Source organism: Lissotriton helveticus, chromosome 7 (assembly GCF_964261635.1).
Source record: "Lissotriton helveticus chromosome 7, aLisHel1.1, whole genome shotgun sequence".
NCBI lineage: Eukaryota > Metazoa > Chordata > Amphibia > Caudata > Salamandridae > Lissotriton > Lissotriton helveticus.
This window is the reverse complement of record NC_136068.1, coordinates 597,211,686-597,226,595: the sequence shown is the minus strand read 5'-3', so window position 1 is coordinate 597,226,595 and position 14,910 is coordinate 597,211,686. Positions and strand designations below refer to the sequence as shown.

Here is a 14,910-nt window from a genome sequence, read left to right as displayed (position 1 = left end):
AGAGCGCAGGGCTTCCGAATCAGTTTTTCGGTGTGCTATGACTTTTTTTTGCAGTGCGGCCCATGAGCACTTTTTTGGATGGTTTGGGCTTAGGATCAGGAGTAGAAGTACTCACTGTCTGATGCTTCTGTGCAGGCTGAAGATTGGTCGAGTCATCATCTGATTGGGACTCGGAATGGAAATATTGAATGGAAAGTGCTTCCTCCTGTGCCGCTGAAGCAGAAGCTTCTTCCTCCTCCTCTTGTCGACCGAAGATGTTCAGGACATCGTCCGCTTGCACTACATTTCTGTTGTCGAGCAATTCGGTCCTGAAGAGTTTTTTTAGATCAAGAAGACTTGCAGACCGCACAACTGTGCTTTCTATGATCGAGTGAGAGGCATAGATTGCAAACAGGATGTTGGTTGGTATGAGAGTATTTGGAGTGACAATCTGGGCAGAAATGGAACGGAGTGTCTTCCAACAGCACGTCATTCTCTGAGAGCATTGGAAATGGAGAAGTTCAGCCAGGTCGGGAGTGGCCCATGGAAGCGAGCCAAAGACCCGCTATTCAGAATGGTGTGTGGGACGCAATAGGAGACCGATCAAGGCAATACCATTGAGTGAAGATATTAAAGAATCGAAGGAGTCTCGAACCAGAGAGTGAGATATTACATCCGAACCAGTCAGCGGAAAACAAACAATCTGAAGATGGCGTTGATCACCATGTGCAGTATTAGCAAGAGGAGGAGTCACACAGCCTTGTGACTCAAAGAAAACTTCTTGGATCACAAACAACTTGTAATCATCCAAGCCAAACACTGTAAGAAAGTGCCCTCTTCTTGCATGGTTGCCCCAACTTTTTGCTAAACTGTTGATGTACTTTGACTGAGTGTGCCCTAGGTTCCTGCCAAACAGGTATCCAGGGCCTATGCTTTTCCACTAAACTGCATTAAAAACAAAACCCAATGGGCACACTTTGGCCACAGGTCAGCCACTAGTAAATGGCACCATAGGTACTGTGGCCAGGGAAGGCCTCTGAGGGCTGCAGCACTTACTGTGCCACCCTTAGAGGGGTGTCTCTCTCTCTCTCTCTCGCTCGTGTTTTGGTGCAGAACAAAGTGAAGACTCAAAATGGCACTCATCCCTGTGTGCCAAGCCTACAACCAACTGCCCTGGCATAGGTCTGCCACTCCTCTAGCAGGGTGCACTATACCAGTGGTGAGGGTACGGGTGCATGAGCCCTGTACCCCTACAGCATAGGTCTTCAAACTGTGGGGCGCCCACCCCGGGGGACGCAGGATCCCTCCAGGGGGGGGCGCGCACTTCACCTTCTATTGTTCCTTTCAGGCTCCAGTCGCGCATTTCAGCCTGGGCTGCTGCAGCAGCTGGGGGTTCGGCTGAGAGTCTGGAGTCACAGGTCTTTAAAGGCCAGAGGCGGAAAGATTTCAGAGGGGTTGGGGAGTGGGAGAGGGGCTAATTCTTCCAGTGATAGGAAGAGTGGAGATTCAGGGGCTCTTAAGAAGGGATGAAAAACAACAAAGCCTCATTAAAGCGTAAATGGTCTTTTAAAGACCTGCGAAGTACTCGGTGCGGCTGGCAGCTCCAAAACTGTGTCACTTAATTACCCTTTATTTCTGCGTTGGAATGTTTTTTTATATAGCGCGGACTTTACCCGAAGGTGTCAGAGCGCTTTACAATAGGAACAGCAATGATACATGTGGAGAAAATTACAAGTGAACAAATTACAAAAGCAAACGTTAAGTTACATGAGGCAAAAGTGACAAATGTGAGCAAACAAATTACAAGAAAAAGTGACGTGTGCAGGTTACAAACTGTGGGGCGCAGCATCCCTCCGGGGGGGGGGGGGGCCGCACTTCACCTGCTATTGTTGCTTTCAGGTGCCAGTCGTGCATCTTAGCACGGGCTGCTGCAGCTCCAGCTGCTGGGGGCTCGGCTGAGAGTATCTAGAGTCACAGGTCTTTAAATGCCAGAGGCGCAACAATTTTGGAGGGGGCGGGGAGTGGGAGGGGGCTAATTCTTCCAGTGATAGGAAGAGTGGAGATTCAGGTGCTCTAAGAAGGGGTGGAAAACAGCAAAGCCACATAATCATGCATTTTTAATTGTGTCAGAAAGCATGTTTTGTGGAACTTATTTTTCTGATATCTTGTTTAGGGGCAAGGATGTGGCCCAACTGCCAGAGCTGATGACTGTAGAGCTGGGAAACCAGGCTCAATTCTTGATGTCTGATCAACTTCCTGTGATTCTGGGCAAATCCCTAAATCTCCATGTGCTTACAAAAAATGAATGTGTGCTTGTGTAATGTAAAAGATGCTCCTGTAAAGTGCTCCAATACCTTTGGGTCATGTTCGCATTAAATAAAACTGAAAAAAATATATTACAACATTTTGTGAGCACTACCGTTTCCAGGCATTGCTCAAGACTGGAAGTGGAGCACAACCTAAGGATGGCAGAAGCAAGAATCCATCCACACGTTGTCTCTGTTGAGAAAAACATGCACTCCCACACCTGTGTTTTGGGAGTGTTTTTGCTAATCTATCCTACATTTTGTGTTTTATGTGAAAAATAAAGCACCAATGAAATTTCTTGTGCTAATTGTTTTCTTTTCATTTGAAGTTTAGAATAAGCACACACACTACAAAAACTTCAGTTTACTAAATACTCTTACTTTATTTAATATTTGCCATATAAAACCTGGGATGTGCAGGAGGGAATGGCCATCAATGATGCAGAGTACCAGCTTCCAGAACTTTTTTATCAGGTGGTGGTGGCGGTGGGGGGGCTCGACGTGTAAAAATGTTTAGATGGGGGGGCTCGGCTGACAAAAGTTTGAAGACCTCTGCCCTACAGTGTCGAAGCCAATTCTTAGACATTGCAAGTGCAGTAATGCCATTAAGAGTATATGGTGCTGTGTGTTTGTCATTACAAACTCCACAGCAGAATAATGGCTTTACTGAAAACTGGGAAGTTTGCTATCAAACTTCGCAGCATATTGAACCCACACTGATGCCAGTGTGAGATTTAATGAAAATGCACACAGAGGGCATCTTAGAGATGCCCCCTGAAAAACGACCTAACACTAGTGTCCAGGCTGAGTGGCTGCTTGCCAGCTGCCACCACCAGACATGTTACTGGACCCCAGGGTCGAGAGCCTGCTGCTCTCGGGGGTCTGAAACAATGCACATCCTGGACAGGGTGCCATGCCGCCTCCCCCAGGATGGAAAGTCCACGACTGGTAAGCTTAAAAGGCTTGCTGCCTTTGTGAATTTCCCCAGGTCTTTGCTGCTTCCAGCAACTGGCTCCCACGGGTTCTGATCCGCACTTTGGGCGGGAGCATTGGCGGGAAAACCAAGTGAGGAATGGAGGTGTGTCCCCCTCTGCTAACCCCACCCCTCAGTTGGGGGAGGCGAGGTGAAGCACAACTTTCAGTCCCCGCCATCTTGCAGATGGGGGGACCAAGCCAACCAGAGTGAGGCACATACCCCCCTCCCACAGGAGGGTGGCATAATCGGGGGCGTACCTATTGGTCCCAACATGTACATACCTGTAACGCCCCTAAATCAAGTATTTAGGGGCAACCCTGAACCATGCCTCCTCGGGCAAGAAGCGACAAAAAGAAGAGAAGGACCAAAGAACCCGTGCTGAAACTAAGAAGAGGAGGATGACCACTGACTTGACCCCAGCCCTACCGGCCTGTCCCCACCCGAACCTGCTCCAGAAAAATCCTGGTATATCCTGCAGCCAGCTACCTCAAGAACCCCAAGGACCTGACCAGCCCTGCCTTCCAAGCAAAAGACTTTATCTCCCGTGAGTACCGGATTTGCTCACCCATAGACTCTGCTAACGGCCATAACCGCGAGTCTGCACCACTCTGCACCTGACGCGTAGGGCCGGAGTTCAAGTGGCCCAACACTACAAGGAGGTCTCCCCGGCAATCCTGACCTGAGTTCTGGTTATCTCTGACCTGCCTTACATCTCCAAGCAAAGCCTGCAGCCTCTTTATGGAGGATGCCCCATGACTGTGACCGGAGCTGGTAAGGAAAACCTGACGCCTAAAGACACACCGCCACCCAATGTTCAACAGCCTTGGGTGGCCCAACCGACGGTCTCCCAGTATCCCAACTTGCCTATCCAACTGGTGGTCACCTCCAGAAGATCTTAGTCCTCGACCCTGTGGTCTTGTTGTAACCGGAGAATCTCCATTAAAATCAACAGGGCGCCCGACTCCAAACCAGCACTCTGTACCCAGCCGCCCCTGCGCCGATGTGGGTGTACTTTGGGTGCTAACTCGGATCCCCACTTTGCCCCGAGCTGAACACCAGGAACTTTGCTCCCACAACCTTGTGGCCTGCTCGTGAGCAGCCACCAACCGGAGGCCCCCTATCCCCCACTGGATAACATTGGGCCTCAGCGCTCTGCACCCAGCCGCTCTAGTGCCGCTGAGGGTGCTTAGAGAGTGCATCCTTGACCCTGGGGGAACCCTGGTTCTAATCCCAGAATACCAATTCCCACAAACTTGTACTTACCTGTAAACCGATAACTCAATTTCCTTCCATAGGATTGAAACTCATAAGGTAATGTTTAAAGAAAAATGTTTGAATTTCCAATATATATTTAAAGCGGATATTTGAGTGATAAATCATGTGGCTTTGGGGAGAGTTATTACTAATAACATAACTTAGGTGCCAGGGGCATTCCAGCTATGGTTGTTATGTAGTACCCATGTCGAGACATTTCAAATTGACAAAGGTATTTTTTCCCTTCATTACTGCTAGCAACTGTGCCTGATGCACCAAGGTGATCAGTGCTGGTAATTGTGCATATAATGGCCAGTAAGTAATCTTGCCTGATGTGGTCACGATTTAAAACACTAATTATGTTGGTAGCTCAGGTTAATTTTCATTCAATATAAATAGCGGTTATTCAAGAAAAGCAAATACACACAATTTTCTCTTGTAACATACTTAATATATATAGAAAGGTTTGCACCTATACAATTCTTTAGAAGCAATACTCACCAACGCTCTGTCCGGTTTTGCTTGAGGTTTCAAAGAGTTCAGCTTTGATCTCTACAGAGATAACAATTTCTTAGTGTTAATCAAAAATTCCAAACAACATTACATAACACATGCAAAGTCGTCTTTTAAAACTGACTTGGAATAATGGGACGAACAGGCTGTAAAAATGGTTCTATTGCCATAAGGATTAGTAAATCGGGAAAACGGACACTTTATTTTCAGCTCAACCTCAAATTGTTCTTTACATTTTTGCTCCCAAATTAACCAAATGCCCTCGTTATCTTACAAATACATGTAGAACACATTTAACCACACAAGTTCTAGTATTGTTTTTTACATATAGCTAGAAGGAAATGAATAAAATCGGGTTAGCCTTCTCTTGGTCAAGGTACCACAATCCACTATTAAAAAGCACATCTTGCTTATAGGACAGAGAATCTACAAAGCAACTGCTGAATTATTTACCAGATATAAAGATCAAGTATGAGTTGTGTTCGGCTGCAGATCTGCAATTCAAGACAGCAGATGTGCAGGTTGGTATCACTTTGTGACAGACAAAGTGCAAAACTTAGACTGGACCATGCCTGCTCAGGGCGACTAGAGTTGGGTATTTGTGTGTAATAAAGTCACATTGTGGGCACTAATCAGAATTTGGTGGGTGGGTAATATGTGTAAGACAATCCACAAAACAGTTCCAAGCTCATGTGTGGGGTGCAAAGGAGCGGCTTGGGAAAGACCGGCACCGAAGTCAATTACACGAATACATACGGACATTGGGTTGGAGGGGGGGGAAGAACAGTAACATAGTGCTGTCATTGCAACCTCATCACTAACTGGGCAGGAAGTGATGGGCATGGAACATACCTTCGGCAAAATCTTGAACATCATGAAAGTCCACCTGCCGCCGGCTTTTGTCACTCTCGACCAGGTCACTCTTTGTCCCACATAAATAAATACGGCAATGCTACGGAGAGAAAAGTGCACGCTGAGCCTGGGATACTCTCCCCCTCTGCCGCCCTCTCTCCAAGTGCTCAGGGTAAGCACCAGCACAGACAGAAACAGATCAAAGCACACACCTCAGTCCTATGTCCCAACTTACCTCCTCACAGCTCTTCAGTTCATTCACCCAAAATTTGACACGCTGGAAACTGGTGCTGTCTGTGAGATCTGCAACGGGTAGCACACTGTAAGCAGAAATACAATAACAGGACACCAGCAGAACTATACAAAGTGAAAGCAGAGTGTCAGCAGAGATGATGTAATAGGAGGCAGCATCAGTAACTATAAAATAACAGGGAAGTATTAAAGTTAAAAATGAAAGTTCTTTTATAGCACAGACCCACCACAAATCATGTCTCCTCTGTTTAAACAGTAAGTGTAGAACAACTATAGTAATATGTATAGTCATTACAGCTAGTATATCAGGAAGACAAAATGTGAACAGAGCAAACACCTCAAGAAGTGTGGTTCCAGTGGGGAAACAGCCAACACACTAGGGATCACAATATCAACAACCCTACCATAGTGGGACAAAGCAATCATTAGAAGTAAGAGCACGGTGATGGAAAAAACGCTTGAATGAATCACAACAAATAGTGATCATTTGTTCCTGTATTTTAGCCCATTACTTTTCACCCACTAAGCCACTCTAAAATGAACCCAGACACATGCAAATTAGTCTTGGTCCTCTTCCAACAGGAACAGTTCTGAACTGCCAGGCCATATTTACACCAGCCAGGAACACCAGGCTGGTTCTGGCCTACATAGACTTCTTCAATGAGGTACAGCTTGTGTTCTGTGGCACAATGTGCACGGGAAGCATGTCTGGCCATACCCATCATTCTTAGGGTATCTACTGCAACAGACAACAAGGTGATGGAATGAATGTTCGAATTAATCTCAGTCACTGGTAACTACTCAAGCCAGATTCCATTCCATTGGATGCCCTGATCGTGAGAAGTACGCTAAGGCATGGTCTCTATCTAGAATGGCATAGTGCGTGACAATGTACTAGAATATGGCTTCAAGCGATCGCTAGTGGCTGAAATTAATTTAGGCACTCCTTCCATCCGATCTTGTCTGCTACAATAGAGCATTGATAATAGAGAGCACAACACCAGCAAAGATATACAACAAGCAGAGTTTTATCTAAGCTAGGACATTAGTAAGGACGGACAGCAGCTGCAGGATTATTTAGTGTGTGGAGGTTGAGTATCAGGCAATAATGGTTATAAATACTGTGTATTTTAACAACAAACATTTATACTAAACAAAGATTCAAAATTCTTGTAAATTAAGTCAAAGTTATTTGTACTAGAACCATTATAAATAGGTAAAGGTCAACATTATACCGTAGGAGGTCGATTTGGCATTCCACAAAATATATGCTTCTCCGTAGAACAACTTGCATGCTTCTTGTTCAATATGAATCTATGACCCAACTAAATCTATTTGGTCAAATCCTAGCTGTGCAATACTACTTCGTAATTCTGACAGTTATAAAAGATACAATGGAGGGTCAGCTGCATATTTCTTACATACTACTACCAACACCCCCCAAAATGTATCCAAACACTTTGCAACAGCCAAGATGATAATCGAGCCCAAAAACACAATTTTAATTGTTTCTGGAACCACACGGAGAACCGTTCTCTCAAACCAACATAGATAGACATTATAGCAAATTCTAGCCAGAAGATGGGAAATCATACCCTTCCTGGTCTGGCTATGATTATGCTAGAAACGTTCAAAAGCAAATTATCTTTAGACCAAACAGTTTTTGCAGATGTAAGGAGACCTTCTCTTTTTCAAGGTAACTTGGTGCGAGGTAAAAGGTGGCTTTGTGCACAGTTGGAAAAGCTTTGAAGTACACTCATGCTTACACAGGAAGCCAATGCAGCCTGCCAGATGTTATATGAACTCATCCATGCAGAGATGGTTTTACATGTTGTAGCAAGCAGGCCTGGATACCTCTCTAAGTAGACACACCTGCATATCAGTTCCAGACAAGTGCTAAGTGAGATTAAATACAGACCCATAATTGTCTGATCCGTTTTATTACTCACTAACGAACCTACAACATATTTAACAAGCTAATTCATCTTTTTCTTTTTGTTTAACTTGGAAATTAGATACAGGAAGTCATATAAGAGCTAGAGACATAGCTACTCTTATTTAACAGGGGCTTCATGACTATTGATTGACATTGCAACCCTGTACGGTGACTACATTTGTTATGGCACAGCTCTGTTGGTTAACATGTTTGATGCCAGATGAAGATCACTGGGAGCCACACTAGTTAATGGGCTATAGTCATCAATAATGTTTGGCCTGTAATGAGAAAAGCTCACCGTCACAGAGGTTCCAGGATAAAACCGTACACATAGATGTGGTGAGCAGTGTGTGAACATGCAAACAGAGTAATCCATAGAGACAAGATCAGAAGGGTCTGCATTAGTAACAGATGCCTGCCACAGAGACAGCGGGACATCCCATACCGAGAAGAGAAGACAGGGCCTAATTTGTAGAAAGGAGGTTATAGGCTGTCCAAGCCCATACAATATGCTGTCACAAATACTACAGGAAGAGCAAGTAGATCACTTGACCAAAGTGACCACATTTTTTAGTATGTTGCAAGTTTTCAGTACTGTGAAACATTACCCTTTTCCAAAACCTCATCTGACCACTTTCATTATGAACTAATCACTGAGCTGCAAAACAAAAATCACCTGTTACACATTATTAGGAGGGTAGTTCTACATAACTTACCATAACACACAACAGCAGCTCTTGCTCCGCGGTAGTAAATGCGACTCATGGCCTCATATCGCTCAGAGCCGGCTGTGTCCTGAATAGATTAAAAGAATACATGATATTACTAGCTTAGAAGGACTACCTTGCAACTAGAGCAGACAGTGGAAGAATTCTCTAATTTTGGCGAACTAAGAATGGTACATTATCCTTACAACACAGCCTTTACCTCGCAGGTAAATACTATGCATACCAATTTTAGGTACTTTATAATTTGGGACCACACCAGAATTATATATATACTTTTTAAACGACAAACGTTTGTGTGTGTAAGTGTGTGAGTGTGAGTGTGAGTGTGTGTGTGTGTTTTCACTGAAAAAACTATAGGTTTCAGGGGCGTTCTAGTTAGCTGGACATTTCACTCGTACAAAACAATTGAAATTCCCCAGTTATAGCTAGTTCAGCTAACTATAACTCGCGCGCCCGCAATACACTGCTGATGACGTCACATATTACATCACTCATGACATGGTCAGTGACATCACTGATGACATCTCAAATGAGGTGACGGTCCCCGGGGCAGCGGGGGGCCGTGTGCCCCCCGCAACACCATTTTTTCATTAAAGCCCCTGGTGGTGGCGGTCCCCGGGTTTTGTGGGGGCTTGGATGCCCCTCCCATGTTAAAATGTAAAGCCCCGGGGGATGGCGGTCCCTGGGGCGGGGGGCGTGAGCCTCCCGCATATATTGTCATAAAGCCCCGGGAGATGGCGGTTCCCGGGACTTGGGGGGGCCTTTCAGCCCCCCACCCATGTATTTTGAAGCCCTGGGGGGTGGCGGGCCCCTGGGATGTGAGCCCCCCGCAATTATATTAGATAAGCCCCGGTGTTGGCTGTCCCCGGGGCGCCCCTTTGGGCCCCCCATCCCAATACTTATATTGCCCCCAGGATTGGGCCCACCCGGGGTCTGAATATTAACGAAGCGCGGAAGTCCGCGCTTCAGTTTTTTTTCCCCAGCTGGATCATATATACATATATCAAAGAGAATGTTTGCCTGTTGTGGAAGACGCAACACTTCCAGGTAAGTATCGCCAGAACATGTATTTATTGCAGGAAACAACTCGAAGAATAATCACCAGCACACACGAAATGAACGTCCAGCCCTACGCGTTTTATGTTAAAACACTTCCTCAGGGGCTCTGGGCTTAAAAGCCAATGGTGAGGCATTTTCGGCGGCATTCATTATATTCCATTCCCCCCCGCCTCAGTGGGCGTGGCCAACACTATGGCCTCCTGGTAAATGTAGTGCACGTCCTGTTTCCCTAGTGAGCAGCATCACACATTGCTTAAATTATGCGCTTATTATCCAAGTGGATTTGTGGCCAGGTACAGTTATTGGCGCTGCTTATATTCTTCCAATACTGGCACCTGTTCCATAAGCAAGTCTGCCGTTTGACGGACTTGCAGGGATGCTGCAGCAGCACCGGGGCAATCTTCTGTGGCTCAGACACAAGTCGCAAAACATCAAAGAGAAGGTTTACCTGTTGTGGAAGACGCAACACTTCCAGGTAAGTATCGCCAGAACATTTCTTTATTGCGGGAAGCAACTCGAAGATTAAGCACCAGCACACACGAAATGAACGTCCAGCCCTACGCGTTTCATGTTAATAAACACTTCCTCAGGGGCTCTGGGTTTAAAAGTCAATGGTGAGGCATTGTCAGCGGCATTCATTATATTCCATTCCCCCCGCCTCAGTGGGCGTGGCCAACACAATGGCTTCCTGGTAAATGTAGTGCACGTCCTGTTTCCCTAGTGAGCAGCATCACACATTGCTTCAATTATGCGCTTATTATCCAAGTGGATTTGCGGCCAGGTAAAAAGTTATTCGCGCTGCTTATATTCTTGCAATACTGGCACCTGTTCCATAAGCAAGTCTGCCGTTTGACAGACTTGCAGGGATGCTGCAGCAGCACCGGGGCAATCTTCCAGACACAAGCCGCAAAACATCAAAGAGAAGGTTTGCCTGTTGTAGAAGACGCCACACTTCCAGGTAAGTATCGCCAGAACATTTCTTTATGAACGTCCAGCCCTCCTGCCCTCCTGGTAAATGTAGTGCACGTCGTGTTTCCTAGGCTAGTGCCTCACCATTGACTTTTAAGCCCAGAGCCCATGAGTTCCATGGAGGTTGATGCGGTCTGGGGACCCAGGGGGACACTGCAATTCACAAAACATGCAGGGGATTTGGCCAGATGACATTGTGACGCCATTTTCTGCAATAACTACAAGTTACAAACCCGCCTTTCCTACCTGGATCCCTATTGCATTCTGGGAATTGTGGTGTACATGTACTGAGTGCACTACAAGTGGTGAGAAAGGACACTGTTCCTGAGGGCGGGGTGGACCTGAACCAATTATCATGGGGACAATATTTAAATACACGATGTTACCTGCAAACTGCCCATAAGAGTTTTGGTGCTGAAGAAGGCATATGTGATGCCGAAATGCATTCGCCTGTTGAGAAGCATGTGACGGAATAAAAGTGGTCTCCCTGCTTACCCCTATTGTGGCCTCCGCTCTTTTCTTGAAGGAGTTTATTTATTTATTTATTTTGAAGGTTTTATAGAGCGCAAACAAGATCCTTGCGGATATCAGAGCGCTTTACAATGATCAAGGCTGATTATACATAATGAATAGCATGACATTATAAATGCAGTAATATGGGGGAAAGAACTTATTCAGCGCGTATGCCAGAGGCGCGCTCCTGAGGCCCCCGCATCTCAAAGTTGGCCTTGGTCTCACTGGCTCCTGCTGTGGCGGACGCTTTACAGTTGCAGGGTACTGGATTACCAAGGCCCACCCCCAGGTCCAGGAGGAGATGGGGCAGCGACGGAGTTATTCAACTCTGCGTTGGGCGAGATTGGATCGCCGGTCTTGCCCCCGCCGAACAGAATCCTGTTCCACGGAGGTTGATGCGGTCTGGGGACCCAGGGGGACACTGCAATTCACACTACATGCAGGGGATTTTGCCAGATGACATTGTGACGTCATTTTCTGCAATAACTACAAGTTACAAACCCGCCTTTCCTACCTGGATTCCTATTGCTTTCTGGGAATTGTGGTGCACATGTACCGAGTGCACTACAAGTGGTGAGAAAGGACACTGTTCCTCAGGACGGGGCGGACCTGAACCAATCATCATGGGGCCAATGTTTAAATACACAATGTTACCTTCAAACTGCCAATAAGACTTGGCGCTGAAGAAGGCATATGTGATGCCGAAATGCATTTGCCTGTTGAGAAGCATGTGACAGAATAAAAGTGGTCTCCCTGCTTACCCCTATTGTGGCCTCCGCTCTTTTCTTGAAGGAGTTCCTGTGATATATATATATATATATATACACACATATACATATACATATATACACCATCCATATCTCTGCACAAATGGTGAATTGAAATCAATATTGAGAAAGAAAACAATTGCCCAGACCGGACTTTCTTCATGGTGCCGTGGTTGCCTTGCTGCGTAAGGTGAAAGCGTTGGTGATTATGAACACAGGCACAGACACACACACACACACACACACCCTGTGTGAACCATCCCTCCACACGGTGCAGCGATGTTTAGGGGGGCACCATGGGTGCCCACCAGCCCCCATAGTGGAGGGCCATGGGTAGAGGGGGGCTGCTAGTCCCCAAAGTCACTTTCCGCCTGCCTTTACACGGCTGGTGGACCGCCGTGAAAGGACAGTATTTAAGATAACAGGAATTAATGTTTTCAATGAGACAAAAGAGTACCAATATATATTTTTTATTCTTATTGTTATTTTCATTTTAAGTTACGTATGGCGAACAAAGCGGGACAAAAGGGGGTGGTGATGGACGGAGCATATGAACCAATCAAACACTCACACCCAGTCAACAGATCTGGGTCAGACTGATTTGCATATGGCCATGTCTGAACTGGGGTGGCAGAGTGGGCTAAAGAACGGTGATGGATCAAACCCAGATCTGTTGACTGGGTGTGAGTGTTTGATTGGTTCAGATGCTCCGTCCATCACCACCCCCTTTTGTACCGTCTTTGACGACTGAGCAGATCTGCAATCTGATTGTGTACTCCTGGGAGGTGTTCTGCAAGGAGGTAAATGTTTTGCGGAATGGCCCATCTCAATAGGCTTTGAGCTAGGTGTGAAAACTGCAAAGAGTGTTTCTCCCCCTGTTTTTGTATGTAATAAATTGCTGTCATGTTGTCTGTACGGACCAGGACAGCTTTGCCTATGAGGTAGAGTTGAAAGGATTTTAACGCTAGGAAGATCGCCAGCAGATAATTTATGTGGAGTTGTTTTTGGTGAGCAGTCCACATGCCCCGAGTGGTATGATTTTGAAGATAAGCTCCTCAGCTGGTGAGCGATGCATCTGTTGTCAGCACTATCTGCGGAACCAGGTCGAGGAACGGCCACCCTTTGGAAGGTTTTGAGTATTTCACCACTGCAGAGAGCGATGCGTGCGGCTGTCCACAAACACCAGATCTGTTAGCTGACCTCAGCCTGGTTCCACCGAAGTGCCAAACACTCCTGTAAGGGACACATCTGGAGTCTTGCGTAGGGACGATGAGAATGCAAGAGGTCAAGCGCCTTGAGACCCTCTGGGTATGTAGCGCGCTATATAAATTATTTGACTTGACTTGACTTGACTGGCCATCATACTGATTAACTGCATGAACACTCAAGCTGGTAATGAGTGTTGAGGCTGAAATTTTTATATGAGGGCTTGCATGGTGCTTATTCTGACTGGGTTGGGATATGCTAGAGCTTTTGTAGTGTTTATTGTAGCTCCTAGATATTGTTGTGTTGTGGACCGTTGGAGATAGGATTCGGACAGGTTGAATGTGAATCCCAAATCGTGAAGCAACTAGATTGTTTTGTATGTGTGTTCAACACAGCTGCTGTGTGACTTGGCTTTTATGAGCCAGTTGTCCAGGTAAGGGAACACGTTGATGTGTTGTCTTCGTAAGTGAGCAGACACTACTGCGAGGCACTTGGTGAAGCCTCTGGGTGCTGTGGTCACCCTGAATGGAAGGACTTTGAATTGGTAGTGTTGGCTATATATCACAAGCCTGAGGTATTTCCTGTGAGCGGGATAAATGGTAATATGAAAGTAGGCGTATGTAGGCGTATTTATAGAGCGCACTAATACTCCGGATTCCGGAGTGTCCTGGCGCTGTACTCATACCGCTAGGGAACCCGTCCTGGCTTTTCCCCGTGAAATGTCCACTCCTGGGCATCCCCGGGGTGCAACCAGGCATCCCCAGCGCTGTAGGGGGCCGTTGTGGAGACTAAGCAAGCTATTGCCCAGAGTTGCAGCGTGGGACTCGTGCTCAGAGTAGGCACCGAGGCGAGAAATCAGGTCCAAGGAATTATGAGCCCAAGAACCGCCGAGGTCAGCCGAGATCAGCCGAGGCGGGATTTGAACCCTGGTCCCGGGCCAGGCCTCTACACCAGGGACTGCCGCTCTAAGCAGTGAGCCACACTTCTCCACTCCACTTAGGCGTCCTGTAAGTCCAGAGTGGACAGAAAGTTGCTCGATGAAGTAGTGGGAGAACCTGTTGGAGAGTGACCATGTGGAGGTGGTCTGACAATGTATAGATTTAATGGCCTGAGGTCCAGTATTGGTCTGAGAGAGCAATCCTTTTTTGTATAAGAAAGTACAGTGAATACACTCCTGTGCCTTGATGAGGCACAGGAGTGTTCTATTGCATGTTTTTGTAACAGGGAGAGAACCTCTTGTGTGAGATATTCTGAGGACATTGAGAGTTCTCGGGGGGGAATGTTTGGAGGTGTACCAGCGAGTTCCTGGCAATAACCATACTGGATAATTTGTCTTACCCACTTGTCTGTTGTAATGGAATTCCAGACAGGTAGGGATTGTGATAGGCGTCCTCCGACAGGAGTGGAATGGTCGGAGGTAGCAGGGGAAAGTCACTGCTTGGTTGCAGGGGAAGTGCAGGTGGAATTATTTTTGCCTCTACCCCTATTATTGTTTCTTCTATATCCTCCTAGATAGTATCCTCGAGAGGAGGAAGGTTGATTTTGTTTTTTGTAAGTAGAGGAGGTATTCTCTGATGACATTGATTTGGAGCCACCCCTA

At 46.4% G+C, this 14,910-nt stretch overlaps 1 protein-coding gene across 1 annotated transcript in view; it reads right to left on the bottom strand.

Annotated features, from left to right (window-relative positions):
- The window catches only part of RAB24 (RAB24, member RAS oncogene family), a 116,121-nt gene that overhangs the window by 21,622 nt on the left and 79,589 nt on the right, over nucleotides 1–14,910 (bottom strand). Inside the window, exons 4-7 of the mRNA XM_078652774.1 lie at nucleotides 8,785–8,863; nucleotides 6,116–6,183; nucleotides 5,881–5,980; nucleotides 5,017–5,067 (exon numbers count right to left, since the gene is read on the bottom strand). Coding sequence (XP_078508900.1) covers nucleotides 5,017–5,067; nucleotides 5,881–5,980; nucleotides 6,116–6,183; nucleotides 8,785–8,863 — 298 coding nt within the window. The remainder of the gene's footprint in view (nucleotides 1–5,016; nucleotides 5,068–5,880; nucleotides 5,981–6,115; nucleotides 6,184–8,784; nucleotides 8,864–14,910) is intronic.